Source organism: Nicotiana tabacum, chromosome 12 (genome assembly GCF_000715075.1).
Source record: "Nicotiana tabacum cultivar K326 chromosome 12, ASM71507v2, whole genome shotgun sequence".
Classification (NCBI taxonomy): Eukaryota; Viridiplantae; Streptophyta; class Magnoliopsida; order Solanales; family Solanaceae; genus Nicotiana; species Nicotiana tabacum.
Window position 1 is genome coordinate 39,393,488 of NC_134091.1, and position 17,714 is coordinate 39,411,201.

Genomic DNA, 17,714 nt, shown 5'->3' on the forward strand with positions numbered 1-17,714 from the left:
CATGCACTTCACATAACAAATAATTTAAGGGTTCTATTCCCTCAAGTCAAGGTTAACCACGACACTTATCTCGCTTTGCAAATTCCAATCAATTATTCAACCCTAGCTTTTCCTTTTAAATTTGCCTCCGAAAGCTTCAAATCTATTCACAAACAATTCAATATATTCAATACTAATCATAGGAATTAATTCCATATGAATTTACATATTTTTTGGATAAAAATCCAAAATTTATTAAAATATTCGACAGTGGGACCCACATCTCAAATCCTGGAAAAATGCGCGAAATCCGAACACCCGTTCCGATACGAGTTCAACCATACAAAATTTGTCCAATTCCAATATCAAATGGACCTTCAAATCTTAAATTTTCATTTTTGGAAGATTATAGAAAAATCTGATTTTTCTTCCATAAATTAATGGATTCATGATATAAACGAGTATAGAATCATGAAATATAATCAATATAGGATAAGGAACACTTACCCCAATATTTTTCCGTAAAAATCGCCCAAAAATCGCCTTAATCGAGCTCAAAAATGGGAAGAAGTTGAAAATGGGTCGAAACCCCATTTCCAGAACTTAAGTTCTGTTTCTGGGGCTTTTACCCTTCGCGTTCGCCAAGGTACTCTCGCGAACGCGAAGCACAACTTTGTTCTGTCCAACTTTTACTCTTCGCGAATGCGAGGGCTACTTCGCGAATGCGAAGCTTGCCTGGCTTGGCCTTCGCGAATGCGAGATGCCTTTCGCGAACGCGAAGGCAATTGACCTGGTCAGTCTCTTTCCCTTTGCGAACGTGAGGCTTCGATCGCGAACGCGAAGCTTCGAATCCCAAGACTTCGTGAACGCGTCCTCTCTGTCGCGAACGCGAAGCACAAAATGTGCCAGCCCCAATTTTCTCTTCGTGAACACGACACTCCCCTCGCGAACGCGAAGAAGGAAACCAGAAGTAGTTTTCTGCAGTTTCCTCAAGTCCAAAAATGATTTGTTAACCACCCGAAACCAACCCGAGCCCTCGGGGCTCCAAACCAAATATGCACCCAAGTCCTAAAACATCATACGAACTTGCTCGCGCGATCAAATCGCGAAAGTAACACCAAGAACTACGAATCGGACACCAAATCAAAGGAAATTTTCAAGAAAACTTTAAAACTTATATTTTTACAACCGGGCATCTGAATCACGTCAAATCAACTGTGATTCTCACCAAATTCGGCAGACAAGTCATAAATATTATAGTGGACCTATACCGGGCTCCGGAACCAAAATACGAACCCGAGGTCAATAAATCCAACATCAGTAATGTTTTAGAAATCATTAAGCTTTCAAGCTTTTAATTTTTCATCAAAATTCTATATCTCGAGCTAGGGACCTCGGAATTCGATTCCGGACATACGCCCAAGTCCCAAATCACGATATGGACCTACCGAAATTGTCAGAACACTGATCCGGGTTCGTTTGCTCAAAATGTTGACCAAAGTCAACTTAGTTGAGTTTTTAAGCTCTATTTCACATTTTAATCCATTTTTTACATAAAAACTCTCCGGGAAATTGTACGGACTGCGCACACAAGTCAAGAAATGATAAATGGTGCTTTTCGAGGTCTTAGAATACAGAATTACTTATTAAATTTAAAGATGACATTTTGGGTCATCACAAGAAATTTCTTTTTTGCGAACGCGAATCTTCTTCCGCGAATGCGATTCACAGACTCCTTTCTCCCATTTTTCTATTCGCGAACGCGACCCTTTACTTGCTAACGCGAATAAGGGCGTACCAGACCTCAAAAACAGCAGCTCAACATGGCAAAATGACCCGTAGACCCTCCGAAACACACCCGAGGCCCCCGAGACCCCGTCCAATCACACCAACAAGTCCCAATACATGACACAAATTTTCTCGAGGCCTCAAATCACACCAAACAATATCAAAACTATGAATCGATGATCGAAACCTTTCTTTAAACTTTCAAACTTCGACGAACGCGTCCGATTCATACTTAAAAATTCCGGAATGACGCCAAACTTTACGTACAAGTCATGAATCACGATACGAACATATTCCCACGCTCGAAACCTCAATAGACATCGATAACACCAAAGTCCACTTCAAATCAAACTTAAGAAATTCTTAAACTTTCAAAATGCTAACTTTCCATATTAAGCGCCGAAATGTCCCCGGATCACCCAATACTCAACCCGAACATGCGCGCAAGTCCGAAATCATTATACAACCCTATTGGAACCTTCAAATCCCGATTCTGAGTCGTTTACTCAAAATTCAAACCTTAGTCAATTCTTCTAACTTAAAACTTCTGAAATTAGAATTTTCCATCCGAATCAACTCTGAACTTCCCGAAATTCTATTCCGACCACATGTACAAGTCATAATGCCTGATGTGAAGCTACTCAAGGCCTCAAACCACTGAACGACGCGCTAGAGCTCAAAACAACCGGTTGGGTCGTTACATTCTCCCCCCACTTAAACATACGTTCGTCCTCGAACGTGACAAGAACTGTTAAGGAGTTGTCCAAATTCACGAGTTAACACCTTGTGCATTTACTCGTGCCACCACAACTCATGTGAGCACCTTTGCTTGAGCCAGACTGAAAATCCTTCCTACTACCTTAGCTAACAAGATTTAGAACCAAATTCCAATATCCGAAATTCTCCACGATACTCGATTCTAACATACGAACACCGTATCAATCACTACACATTGAACCCAACATGACCATGCTCCTCTGCTGAAATCACATCATGCACCACATAGGTCGCTTGACCATAACAGCATCTCCTGACTACAATAACTGCAATTCTACAAATCTGACGCCCACAACGCACCTCATGATGCATATAAGTCATGTTCCAACTCTCGCAATACCGCCACGATGGAAGAGATGCGTAGAAACTAATAACCACCTGCCGAATCAACAATTCATGGAGTCTCTCCTCCTGATAAGGACCATTACCTCATTTTGAACTGAATAACGATATTTGCTATTTAATATACCCTTCATAACTATGATCGCACTGATCCCAGGTCCAATAACCTCGTCTCATCCAGTACAAGTTGTTCAGGCAATAAGCCATCTTAAAAACTGCCAAAAACTCATATAACACCAATAATGCACCAACAAGATACGAACTCAAATATAACTCACAAGGAAGAATGAACTTTGACAAGGAATTACCCATCCCGCGTAATGAATAGAACGGCCGAATAGGTGCTACGAACCTACCTTAGGGATGAAAAACAAGGCACACACAATAAGTTTCAGGAACTATGCTCAACATCTTACTGTTGCGGTGTGTAACCCGATCCACACATGATACCATTGCGGCATGCAACCTGATCTCAACATGATACCGTTGCGGCGTGTAACCCGATCCAAACAACATACTCGTGGCGGCGTGCTACCCGATCCACATATGACGAACGTGTTCGATTCATACTTAAACATTTCGGAATGACGCCAAACTTTACGTACAAGTCATGAATCACGATACGAACCTATTCCAAGGCTCGGAACCTCAACGGACATCGATAACACCAAAGTACACTTCAAATCAAACTTAAGCAATTGTTAAACTTTCAAAATGTTAACTTTCCATATTAAGCGCCGAAATACCTCCGGATCACCAGATACTCAACCCGAATATACTTGTAAGTACGAAATCATCATACGAACCTATTGGAACCTTCAAATCCTGATTCCGAGGTCGTTTACTTAAAAATCAAACCTTAGTCAATTCTTCTAAATTAAAGCTTCAAAAATTAGAATTTTCCATCTGAATCAATTCTGAACTTTCCAAAATTCGATTCCGACCACATGTACAAGTCATAATACCTGAAGTGAAGCTACTCAAGGCCTCAAACCGCTGAACGACACGCTAGAGCTCAAAACGACCGGTCGGGTCGTTACATTAATAGTACACATATGGTATATAGAAGTTTTGACAATAACGTCATACATGCAGAATTGATGATACTGGTCAATGTGCTTCTAAGTATATGTTTATCCCCGAATTCAACTTTCGTCTTCTGAAACTAAAAAATATCCTTTTAAATTTGTGTGAAAATAATTTTTAGTATATTTATGTTTTGTAGTTATAATAAATAAAGCACAAGGACAAATATCCTAAATATTAGGCTATATTTATAATAATATATTTTCTTACACGAATAACTATATCTTGCATTTTTAAGAGAGATATCAATATCGACAACAAGAGTTCTGGTTATGGCAGAGCAACCAAAGCATTAGAATGAAACATACACAAAAAAATATCGTCTACAAAGAAGTGTTCGGTAAGATACCATCATATTTGATACCTTTAAACTACAATGCATAATTATCTACTTAACATGACTAAAATTAATCATTTGTGTAAGTTCTGATGATATCCTTTCATTTTGAATTCATGTATTATGCTAATGTAATAATATTTTTTGGCATTTAGATGATTGTTGTATTATTATATATAAAAAATTTCACATTAATTAAATTTTATTATTCCTTCATATAAATAAATATTTAAACCATTATATGCCATTATTAACGTGCAACGCACGTTTATAGATACTAGTAAATATAAAACATGATTTAAAATAGATAAATTTGAATAAATTTTTACATTCAATTTCAACATTACCTTTCTTAAAAGACTTTGTAAGAAAACTTCAGAGAAGGATAAATGTATTATATTGTTATTTAATTTCGAGACTAGTAATCTCATAATTGTTAATCTCATATAGAATAATATAATTATCATATACAGTCAATCCTCTTTATAACATGCTAATTTGTTTCAATACTTTTTGGCTGCTATCATAAATGCTATTATAGAGGACATACATTATAATATAACAAGAAAATTGGCTCGCGATGGTTAGGTGAGTTGGTTGAGTGAGTGGTTTCCTACACGGAAGATTTGAGACCGATTTCCCTCACCGACAACCTCCTCAATGAGAGCTTGTCAAACTGTGAACAAAGTTACCCGGTGCATATCCCAGGTTTTCCCTTGGAATTTTTCAAAAACGATTATTACTACTATTAATAAGGGAGAATCGGGAGTTGCTTTTGGTCAAAGTGAATTGACTGAAAAGCCCAAATCTCTTCAATTTATTTCTTGTCATCCTCCTTGCCTATCTGCGGTACTCTTTGTATTCAGATCTATTGTGATTTAAATACTCTGCCTTTATTTATCTGTCTAGATAAAATGCTGAAAGAATGGGTCCCTTGCCATTTACACGTTCAGTAAGGTTGAAGGCTACTATGATTCATGGGCCCACTTAAATTTATTATTTCACACCATAAATTTATAATTTACGTTCCTATGCACATGTTTAGATTAATGACTATGTGAACTCTGCTTAAATTTATCAATCTCACATCCAATTTCTCCTTAAATCAACAATAACATACCCAATATATTTTTTATAGTATATAATTTGGAGAGGGTAATTTATACGTAGACCTTACGCTTACCTCGCAAAAGTAAAAAGATTGTTTTAGATACATTCTCAGATCAAGAAAAGCAATTTACATCAGGTTTGAAAAATAATTCCTCCCTTAAATGGATACACTAATTAGACACTGTACTAATTATGTATATTTAAATTGTGTAAATATTTTTTTTCTCTTGCTTTGTAGTTTAAAAGCGAGTAACATTTTCTGTCTTAATATTGTATTTGATATTAAGAATAAACGAATATTAACTACTATAACCAAGCAAAATATAAATTATTTTACAAAAGGCTAATCCTTAAATATTACGATGTCATTTCAAACCAAAACATTGAGTTACTTTTATTAATTATTAATTAAGCTCTTCTCATTTGAAAAAAAGCTTGCTATGACTTAATTTAAAATACTAATAGTAAGGTATGATATGTTTATATATATATATATATATATATATATATATATATATATATATATATATATATAAAGAGAGAACTGATTAAGAAATAACACATACTCAAATTAGAACTCACGATATTACTGTTCAAACTGCATTAATTTCACCATTTGAATTTTCGTGATTATTTTGAATGTTAAGTAAACATTCAAGGTACAATTGCTCAATCAATTATCTTCAATTCAATAACTTAATGAGAAAACTCTATAAAAAGGAAGAGTGGAGTTGGTATTCCTTTACAAAATATTTGTTTCTATATATTAAGGTCCACCTCTAATGTAATACATGTCTTTCTTATGTTAAAAGAAGACATCTCATCTTATTTAATACTATTAACAAGTGAATTATCAATAAATAAAATTGCAAACTCTCTGGTTATTCACAAGTTAACGAGATTTAAATAAATTAGAATTTTTTTTCTTAAATTTAACACGCCCATAAATTACCTAAATATGTTGCCTATGAATTTTTGTGCTACCAATAAGCCTACTTATTACTTACTAAAAATAATATATTGTAAATTTCAAATTAGAATACTAGGAACAAAAAAAACACACAAAGAAATAGCAAGTTGACGAAATATTGGTACCATTTTATTTCTTTTTATTTGATGTTTAATTCCAACAAAATAAGTTTAACATCGTATAGTTAACTCATAAACACAATAGTTTTTACTGAATAAAAATACATATGAATTTTTTATCTTTAAATATATTATTTAAAGTAACATTAATGATCTTTACAAAATAATTGGAGTAATGCAATTAAGAATATTATTTTTGTAATTAAGTGTTGGGGCCATGTCAAGCATGGGCCTATCCCTCGTCTAGTTATACAGAGATACCGTTAAATTTCGAGAAAGAACTGAGAAAGGGCACAGTAGAAAACGCCACCCCCTCTAAAAGACAAATTTAAAAGGAAAAAGTTGAAAAAGAAACCAAAAGAATAAAGATGATGAGAGCAACTTTTTAGGAAATTTCCCAAAACCCTCTACTCTTGAAATCATGGCTTCACGCCATTCCAGCAGACATGGGGGTTTTAGTAGTACCAGCAGCAGCAGTAGTAGTCATTTGACAGATTCAGTGTTGAAGAAACAAAAGAATGAAGTCACTGGAGTTGAAGAAACCCTAGACCGTCTCAGTCAGTTGCCGGACGCAATACTCGTGCAAATTCTCTCTCTTTTGCCAACCAAAGATGCCGTGCCGTCATGTCTTCTCTCAAAAAGTGGCGTTATCTCTGGCATTCAATTTATAACTTCCTTTTCGAAATTTTTTATTACAAGGAACCAGAAAACTTCAAAGCCTTTGTGGAGAACGTTTTGACTCATTCCACTTGTTCCAAAATCAAAAAATTCAAACTCGATTTAGATTACATATATATAACGAATTTTGAGTTGGAAATCAACCGATGGATTAGCTTTGCTGTGGAAAGAAAAGTTGGAAGATCTTGTATTGTGTACCCTTGAGGAAGGACTCACTTACCAATTACCTCTATTTATCTACACTAGTTCGTCATTGATTACATTGGAGTTGTGCTATTGGGTGTTTGATAAAGGACTACTCATAGCTTGGAACTCACTAAAGAGCCTAAAGCTGGATGTAATAAGGTTAGACGATGACGATATGGTGAAATTACTGTCAAGTTGTCCTGCTTTGGAAACCTTGGAGTTGTCATGCTTCCGGGGTTTTCATCGTCTTGAAATTACGTCTCCAAATTTAAAGAGACTAATATTAGATGGTGGCGGAGGATACGATTCTTTCGAAATTGTTGCCCCACATCTTCAGCATTTGGAGATTTCAGGAGATCGTGGATATCTCAAGCGTAGGCTAGTAAACGTTTCCTCTTTGGTTACTGCCAGCCTCACTTTTAGCATTATCTGTATCACTGTGGATGACGAGAGTTATATTGGGGAAGAGGAAGATGATGTCGAGGAAGACAATTGTCCTGATTATCATCAAGCTTTCAGAAACCTTGTTCTGCACTATCTTGAAAAGTTGAGTCATGTGACTCAGCTAAAAATTGGAAGTTGGTTAGCAGAGGTTTGTTTTTATGTCAAACTACCTTATTTGATATTTGATTTTTACAAGAGAATTGCAGGATGTAAATTATGAGAAGAGCCTTCAGAATGAATATAATTATTCTGTGAAAAAAAGAATTTTTGGTTGAATAACTGAAAGAATTTTTCTTTAATGCATACAGAATGATCTCATCTTTACCTTTTTGTGACCTTTCATGATCTTCCTATCTACTTTCTGAATTTTGATATTTCTTTATTGACAATAGATTATTTTAGAAACTAACCTTTTGTACATTGTTGTTCCTTAAGTGGTTAGATTTGTTATAGCATTGTCTTTTCGCTGTGGATCACTTTCCTTTGTTGTTGATTCATTTTGTATGCTGTACTATCTTCATTTGGATTATTTCTCCAGGTCGTTTTCATGTTGCAACTCGAAGGAGTTGCACTTCCAGAATTGAGATGCAAATGTCTAACGCTAGAGATGCCTATAACAAAGAATACTTTGTATGGAGTAGCTAGCCTATTGTGGAGCTCGCTTCTTTTGGAGACACTGAACATACACTTGGGAGTTGGGGTAATTTATGCTATTCTTTTTACATCCATCTTCTACTTAGAAGTTTTAACTTTAATCTCCCCCCCCCCCCCAAACACACATACACACACATGCAAAATAAAACATTATTAGTCATTAAGAATCTTTTGTCACTATAAAGCTATAAATTAATTGGTCAGGGTAGTTGCTTTCTATCTGGAAAGGAAAAGGATTGGTGACCAACTGAACGTCTTTTAGCTTCGTTTATGTACTGCTTGAGTATTTCTAATAGGAATTAGCTATCTGAGAACTGTTCAAGTTTCGTGGGTTTTGGAAATTGTTCCTTTATCAGATACTACTACTGTGAAATCATTTTATTTTATCTCTTGTGGAATATTCCCATTAGGCTATAGACCTGCATTCGGTCCTAATTATATTCTTTATTCCAGTTTGCTGATTATTACCACTGCGAACTTGAACGAAGCTATTTTGCCAAAGGAGATAATATCAATTTGCATATAAGATATATGTATATATAGCTTATCGAATATAGCTTATATATATACTATACTATAATATATATAAGCTATATTCGATAAGCTATATATACATCTTATATCGATATATATATATATATATATATATATATATATATATATATATATATATATATATAAGTTATATATACATCTTATATAGCTTATATACTATACACTTAGTAACAATAAAGTAAACAATAGTAGAAATTATAGAAGAAAATTAGAGAGAGATTGTGATAGATTGATGATTTTGTAAGAAAAAATGAAAGAATGATGAGGTATTTATAGTTGAAAATAGGTCAAAAGTGTAATTATAAAAATTTTGGGATTAAAACAAAGTTTGGGGGGTTAAATGACTATTTTATAAATAGCCAACGACTATTTTTGACAGCCCAACGGCTATATTTTTTTAAAAAAAATAAAAATAAAAATTTAAATAGCCGTTGGTACCGTTTGGCCCACTAAGGGACCGATCCGGTCCCGGTCCCTGGCGGGCTAAATGGTCCCGGGCCTGGCGGGCCCAAATCATAGGACCGACCCAGGCCCACTAAAACCAGGACAAACGGTCCTGGCCCGTTTGGCCCGCGATCCCGGGCCGGTCCCGGGCCTGGACCGGCCCACTTGTCACCCTTACTATGGGGGTGCAGACTTCGGAGGGGCTCCTTCAGTCCAAACGTGATATAAAGCCGATATGGCCTGCTGCAGGCGGGCAATCCCGATCCATATAATAAAAAAGCTTATAAGATCTGCTGCAGCGGGCAACCCCGATCAATATAATAATATATATAAAGCCGATATGGCCTGCTGCGACGCACAACTCGATCCCATCAATATACTCACAATGGATGAATATGACTGAGTATGAAATGTATATTTTTAAACAATTAAATTCAACAGTAACACGACCCTATGGGTCCCAAAATATCAGCACGTAGCCTAAACATGATCTTTAATACGAGTCTCAGCTCAATTTCTCTAACACATGGATAATATGCAGATAATAACATGATTCTTTAATTTTATAACTTCACAGAATTTATTTAAGTCACAATTTCTATGGTGCACGCCCACACGCTCGTTACCTAGCATGTGCGTCACCTCCAATAATTGATATAACACAAAATTCAGGGATTCATACCCTCAGAACCAAGTTTAGAAATATTACTTACCTCAAACCGTGTAATTCTTTATTCTACTATGCCTTTGCCTAGCGAATCAACCTCCAAACGCCTCGAATCTAGTTACAATTAATTCGGTTAAGTCAATACAAATCATAGGAATTTATTCCATATGAAAATACTAATTTTCCAAACAAATCTGAAATTTAACTCAAATATCGCATGTGGGGCCCACGTCTCGGAACCCGACAAAAGTTACAAAATATGAATACCCATTCAACCACGAATTCAACCATACAAAATTTACCAAATTACGACATCAACTCGACCCTCAAATCTTCAAATTAAACCAAGAGGGTTTTCACCATTTTTCAACTTAAATCACCAATTAAATGTTAAAAACAACTATGAATTTGGGGTAATTTGACCAATATTGAGTTAAGAACACTTACCCCGTTATTTTCTTTGAAAATCTCCCGAAAATCGCCTATTCCCGAGCTCCAAATCGTCAAAAATTCAGAACTTAAACTTTATGTCCAGGTCTTTCCTCTTCGCGAACGCGGAAGCTTTCTCGCATTCGCAAAGCACAAAATTGTGCTACCCGAATTTCCTCCTTTGCGAATGCGAGCCTGGTCTCGCAAACGCGATGCTTCACCAGGCTACTCAATTGCGAACACGTCCTCTCCACCGCGAACGCGAAGACCAATTTCCCCTATGATGGCTTTTCCTTTCGCGAACGTGAGGCCTCAATCGCGAACGCATAGCTTTGCCCCTCGAACCTTCGCGAACGCGTGCCCTCAGTCGCGAACACGAAACACAAAATGGCCCAGTTCAAATTTCCTCTTCGCGAACGCGAGTCCCTTCGCGTTTGCGAAGAACAACACCAGAACCAGCAACAACAGTAGCAAAACATGAAGAAATGATCTGAAACCATCCCGGAACTCACCCGGGGTCCCTGGGACCTCAACCAAATGCACCAACAAGTCCTAAAATATTATACAAACTTAGTCGAAACCTCAAATCACATCAAACAATGCTAAAAATATGAATCATATCCCCAATTCAAGGCTAATGAACCTAAGAAATTCCAACTTCTACATTCGATGCCGAAACTTATCAAATCAAGTCCGATTGACCTCAAATTTTGCACACAAGTCATAAATGACATAACAGACCTATGAAAATTTTCAGAATTGAATTCCGACCCCGATATCAAAAAGTCAACACCCCGGTCAAACTTCCAAACCTAAACTTTCTAATTTCGCCATTTCAAGCCTAATTTAGCTATAGACTTTCAAATAATTTTTTGGACACTCTCCTAAGTCCAAAATTACCATACAGAGCTATTGGAATCATCAAAACTCTATTCTGGAGTCGTTTACACATATGTCGATATCCGGCCAACTATTTCAACTTAGGCTTTAAATCTTGGAACTATGTGTTCCAAATTCATTCTAAAACCTCCCCGACAAGTCATATATTTATAATTGAATACAGGATAAGCAGTAAATGGGGGAACAAAACTGTAATACTCAAAATAATCGGCCGGGTCCTTACAGAAAGGAATTGACGTAAACTATAACAAATTTGATTTTTTTTTACGTAAATACATTGCTTATACTTGTTAGTCTTCTTTACTCTAATTACAACAAGATGATGCAACAGTACCACCACAGAGTAGCTTGCCTGATCGAAAAAATGAAGCAAACTGGGAAGTGGAAGACTTGACCGTTTAGTTTGAGATGATTTAGGTTTGGAACTTATTTAATTTGATTTGAGATAGATTTGTTTTGAATTTATTGGCTTTGTTTTTTAATGAGTTTAGATGTGTGCTATTATAATTGTCATTGTTAAATGCTTCATTTTATTGTTACTTGCTTTGAATTTAGAGGACTAGACTAACAAAATGTGACTAGTTGCAACTAGTACAGAAGTGAAAGACTTGACAATAATAAAATCAGTACAAAACTAAGAGCTAAAATACTCACATCTTGACATTACTAAAAATGAAAAAAATCTAGTTTGCAACTTTAAACCCTACCTCCAACCCCTATCTTGGTATTTAAAACCCTACCTTCAACCCTTACATTCAACTATTTTTTTCCGAAAAGTTAACCAACATTCAACCACTATTTTGTAACCCTACCCTAGCTATTGATACACGCATAGCATTTCATCCAGTGTTGCTCTCTTAATTGTTCTACCTGCAACTCTTCTTCTTTCCAGTAGATGTGGATGCATTAATTTACCTGCGACCCTTTTTCTTCCCAATCATTGTGTATGCATTGTAGAAGTATTGTATTTAATTGCTTGCTTTGATTTTCAAGTTGTATTGGTGTTAGTTGCATTGTATTTAATGGTTTCAGATACCAAAGTCGTTTTAATATAATACCTATTTTTTTCGGAATTAGCATCAGTGTAAAATTTGTTTTGAATACAAACTCCTTATTTACTATCATAATGACATACCCACCATTTAACTTCCCTATGAAGCATTTACTCTTCCAATACATGATCACTGTTCATTTCATTTCGGTTTTTTAAATTGATAATTAACAAAAATTGTTATAGTAAAGAAGAGCAATGTGATGAAGATTGAAATTTCATAACATCAATAGTTCAACAGAAAATCAAAAGCACGACTACCCTAACTAAAACAACATGAAAATAAAATATAATAAAATGATAAATTAACACAGACACATCCTAGAAACTAATCAATTTCAATCGGATTATCAGAAGTTCCTTCTCCCTTCACTTGAACTTTGAAGACAACATACAGTGGTGCAACATCAACCAACTCAAATTTGACAACGTAACCTCGCTTGACATAATTGTCCAAAATAAAAAGTTTCCGACCTACTTTGAACCTTTTTCGATCACCAACGCTCAAAGATACAAACCACTATTTGCCTATTGGAGGAAGATGCTTGTAGATTTTTCTTGGAATATACTGGGGGAAAAAAGCATTACTATTAAATTTTTGGAAAATATGAAATTGAAACAATAAAAAATATATATACACTACTGATGCATATATTTTTCTGGAGTTAAGGTATAAAAAAAAGTATTTTATGTAAAAGAATTTCAATTAGGATTTAAGTGAAGAAGTTAGTGTAAAATTCAAAGAAATATGTTTAAAGGACATAATAATTTACCAGATCGTCGTAGTTGATGTATGAATCAGTCATAACCACTTCAAATGATTGGATGATTCTCTTCTTCATTATCATCAGTAGAAGAGTAAGATAGGGCTCGTTTGGTAAAGGAAGAGGCGTCCAGAGTCAGGGTTTGTAGGTGAGTGTGTTTTATGTCTTTAAGGTTTGAGTATATGAGTATATATACATGGGGCCAACCCAGTCCAAAAAAATATTTCAAAAACCCCCCCTCAAAAATTTTGAATGCTAATTTTCCCTCTTAAGTTTTTTCATCGTTCAACTTTTAACAGGTTTGTATCCTATTGTTTGAATGCTAATTAAGTCGTTTCAAATGCTAATTCCATCATTTTTGATTAGGAAATATTAATGAATTAAGTTATATATTTTGCATATTTAGTCCCCTTTTAATAATCAATAGCTATTGACTAAGGATTTATTTATATGGCCTATGTTAATTACATCATTGTGATTCATAGTTATATTGACCGTTTATATAATAGACAATATATAATTTCATTCATTAAGGTCATACGTATCGGTCAATAGTTATTCATAAGTCCATTGACTAAGGTTATAGTCATACGGCCTATGCTAATTACATCGTTGTGATTCATAGTTATATTGATTATTTATATAATAGCCAATATATAATTTCACTCATTAAGGTCATACGTATCAGCCTATAGTTATTCATAAGTCCATTGGCTACGGTTATAGTCATATGGCCTATGCTAATTATATCGTTGTGATTCATAGTTATATTGACTGTTTATATAATAGCCAATATATAATTTCATTCATTAAGGTCATACGTATCGGCCTATAGTTATTCATAACAACCATATAAGTCTATTGACTAAGGTTATAGTCATATGACCTATGCTAATTACATCATTGTAATGCATAGTTATATTGACTATTTATATAATACATAATTTCATTCATTAAGGTCATACGTATCGGCCTATAGTTATTCATAACAACCATATAAGTCTATTGACTAAGGTTATAGTCATATGACCTATGCTAATTACATCATTGTAATGCATAGTTATATTGACTATTTATATAATACCCAATATATTATTTCATTTATTGAGGTCATACATTTTGATGACTCGATAGGCCATTTTATGTTTTAGAACCTAATTCTGCACTTTGAAGCCTTAAATACCTCATTCTAGCCTTCCTCGATTTACTGCGCAGTCCGGGTATTTTTTCGAAAAGCTTTTATGTTAAAAACTTAGAAAAATATGAAAGTTTTTCCTTAAGATCCATTTGAGTTGACTTCGATAAACGTTTTGAGCAAACAGACCCGGATTCATATTTTGACGGTCCTGTGGATCCATATCGTGATTTGGGACTTGGGCGTATGCTCGGTATCGAATTCGAAAGTCCCTAGCTCGAGTTATCGCATTTTGTTGAAATTTGAAAGTTAAAGGTTTAATGATTTTGAAATGTTTGACTTTTTAGATATCGGGTCCGTATTTTAGTTCTGGAATACAGTATAGGTCCAATACTATATTTATGACTTGTCTGTCATATTTGGTGTGAAACATAGTTGGTTTGACGTGATTCAGACGTCCGGTTGTGAAAATAGAGGTTTCAAATTTTTCTTAAAAATTTCATTTGATTTGGTGTTCAATTTGTAGTTCTAGGTGTTATTTTGGCGATTTGATCGCGCGAGCCAGTTCGTATGATGATTTTAGACTTGTGTGCCTGTTTGGTTTGGAGCCCCAAGGGCTCGGGTGAGTTTCGGATAGGCTACAGAGTGGTTTGGACTTAGAAAACTCAGCTGGTTCTGCAATTTCTGGTAATTGGTGTCTGATCTCGCAATTGCGAGATCAGTGTTCGCATTTGCGAACATTCCCCAATCCTAACAGGCTTTTATTTGCGAGCAAATTCTTCGCATTTGCGAAGAGTACCTGGGTCAGCGTGAGTTCGCATTTGCGAAGTGGGGCTGGGGCAGGCTTGGTCGCAAATGCGGAAGATCAATGTTCGCATTTGCGAACAAGTCATCGCAAATGCAATGCAAGCAGAGATGTGAAGGTCTTCGCATTTGCCATTGATTCTTCGCATTTGCGAACCCCAGGTCGCAAATGCGACATCTGCAACTGATTAAAATGGGACTTAGACGGGATTTTGGTTCATTCTCTCAAATTTTCAAAACAAGAAACCCTAGAGGCGATTTTTTAACGAACCTTTCTTCCCCAAATCATTGGTAAGTGATTCTAAACTAGATTCTTTCAATCTTTCACTACATTTTCTAAGATTTTAACCAAAAATCTTGTGTTTTCATGGTGAAAATTGGGAGTTATTGGTAGAATTAGGGATTTTTGTAAAATGAAAATTTAGACCTCAAATTGAGGTCGGATTCCAAAATAAATTACACAACCGGGCTCGTGAGTGAATGTGTGTTCATATTTTGTGACTTTTAACCGATTCTGAGATGTGGTCCCGGGGAGGCTTTTTGGGGCGATTTTCTAATTTCTTGCTTTAGCTTTGATTTCATTAGTTAGATTAGTTTCTTATAGTTGTATTTATGATATGTAATTGATTTTGGCTTGATTTGGACCATTCAGAGTCATATATTCGTGGAAAAGGCATTGTTACCGATTGATTAGTTCAAGGTAAGTGGCTTGCCTAACCTTGTGTGGGAAAATTCCCTTAGAATTTGATACTGTTGAGATATGTGAGCATTGTGTATGTGAGTTGACAAGTACGTACACGGGCTATTTGTTGTAAAACCCGATTTTTACTAAGTATCAACATATCTTTCTTTTAATTTGAGTTATACCATTTTAATGAGTATTAGTCTGTTTCCATTCTTAATTGAGCTATTCCAATATGTATAGTTATCCTGTTTAGTCTAATATCACATGTCTACGTGCTTTAACTGCTTATTTGAACTCTGTGAAGCATGCCTAGTTGATTTCCGATTTTTTTTCCTTGTTCTTTATCAGTATTAACTGTAGAAATCTTACTGTTAACTGTTGTATTTATCGGTTTGAGCTGTGTGTTTACTTTTGAGACTACGAGGCGGTTCCTCGGGAGTTCTCCCTGCACATTTACTTTTGAGACTATGAGGCGGTTCCTCGGGAGTTGTCCTTCCATGTTTACTTTTGGGACTACGAGGCGGTACTTCGGGAGATCCCCCTGCATATTTACTTTTGAGACTACGAGGCGGTACCTCGGGAGATTTCCTCGCATATTTACTTTTGGGACTACGAGACGGTATCTCAGGATATCCCCTGTTGATTATTTATTTCTTTTTGACTACGAGACGGTATCTCGGGAGCCCCCCTGTTGTTATCACATTGTGCTGTGTTATTATTTCTCTGTGAATTCTTTCTGTTAAATTTCCCATTTTACTTCATTTTATTATATCATCTATCTTATTATTATATCCCCACCCAGTAGGGCCCGGACCTGACCTCGTCACTACTCTACCGAGGTTAGGCTTGGTACTTATTGGGTACCGTTGTGGTATACTCATGCTACTCTTTTGCACATATTTTGTGTGCAGATCCATATGCTTCTAATCAGTCCCGCTATTAGCTGAGAGTATTTGCTTCTGTATGGAGACTTCAAGGTACATCTGCTGCGTCCGCAGACCTCGGAGTCCCCCTCTATTCTCTCCTATGTCATTTACCTTCTGTATTTCTTTTATTAGACTCTGGTGTATAGAGATTCTAGTTTCCTTCTGTAGTTTATGACTTATGATGTTCCGGGTTTTTGGGAATACTGTGTATTACTAGAGTGTTGGTTATTGTACATGTCAAGCGGCATTCTTACCAGTTATTTAGTTATTTGCTGTAGTTAGTTGTTAAGTTTTACTTCCATTTTGTTACTTTCGTATTTTGTTAGGCTTACCTAGTCGTAGAGATTAGCTGCCGTCACGACGTCTTACGAAGGGAGAATTGGGTCGTGACAAGTTGGCATCACAGTTCTAGGTTCATAGGTGTTGTGAGTTACAAGCCAGTTTATTAGAGTCTCGCGGATCGGTATGGAGACGTCTGTACTTATCTTCGGGAGGCTATGGAATGTTAGGAAAATTTCACTACTCTGATTCCTTGTCGTGCGAAAATTGTTGTCTTCAAAAAAATTCTAAACTTCTGTATTCTATTCTCTCACAGATGGTGAGGACATGCACATGCGGATAAGATGACCAGGCACTCGCGCCCCCTGCTAGAGCCGCGAGAGGCTGGGTCCGGGGGCTGAGGACGTCCACACAGTGCAGCCTGAGCACCCGCACGAGCTTCCACAGAGGAGCCCCAAGTAGCTCCAGCTGGAGGGCAGACACCTCAGATACCTGTTGCTGCACCAGCCCTCCAGGAGACTCCAGCCCAGTTTCTGAGCATGTTCAGCACCTTTGCTCAGGCTAGATTGATTCTACTTGCTCCAACTACATCTCAGGCCGGGGAG

General features: G+C 36.1%; 1 protein-coding gene across 1 annotated transcript; it reads left to right on the top strand.

Moving 5' to 3' along the window:
• The first annotated feature begins 7,387 nt into the window (after nt 1-7,387).
• LOC142166850 (F-box/LRR-repeat protein At3g03360-like) lies at nt 7,388-17,071 on the top strand. The gene is made up of 3 exons (XM_075226368.1): nt 7,388-7,964; nt 8,355-8,516; nt 16,816-17,071. The coding sequence occupies exons 1-3, from the start codon at nt 7,548-7,550 to the stop codon at nt 16,849-16,851; spliced, it is 615 nt and encodes a 204-aa protein (XP_075082469.1). The 5' UTR covers nt 7,388-7,547; the 3' UTR covers nt 16,852-17,071.
• Nucleotides 17,072-17,714: the final 643 nt, after the last annotated feature.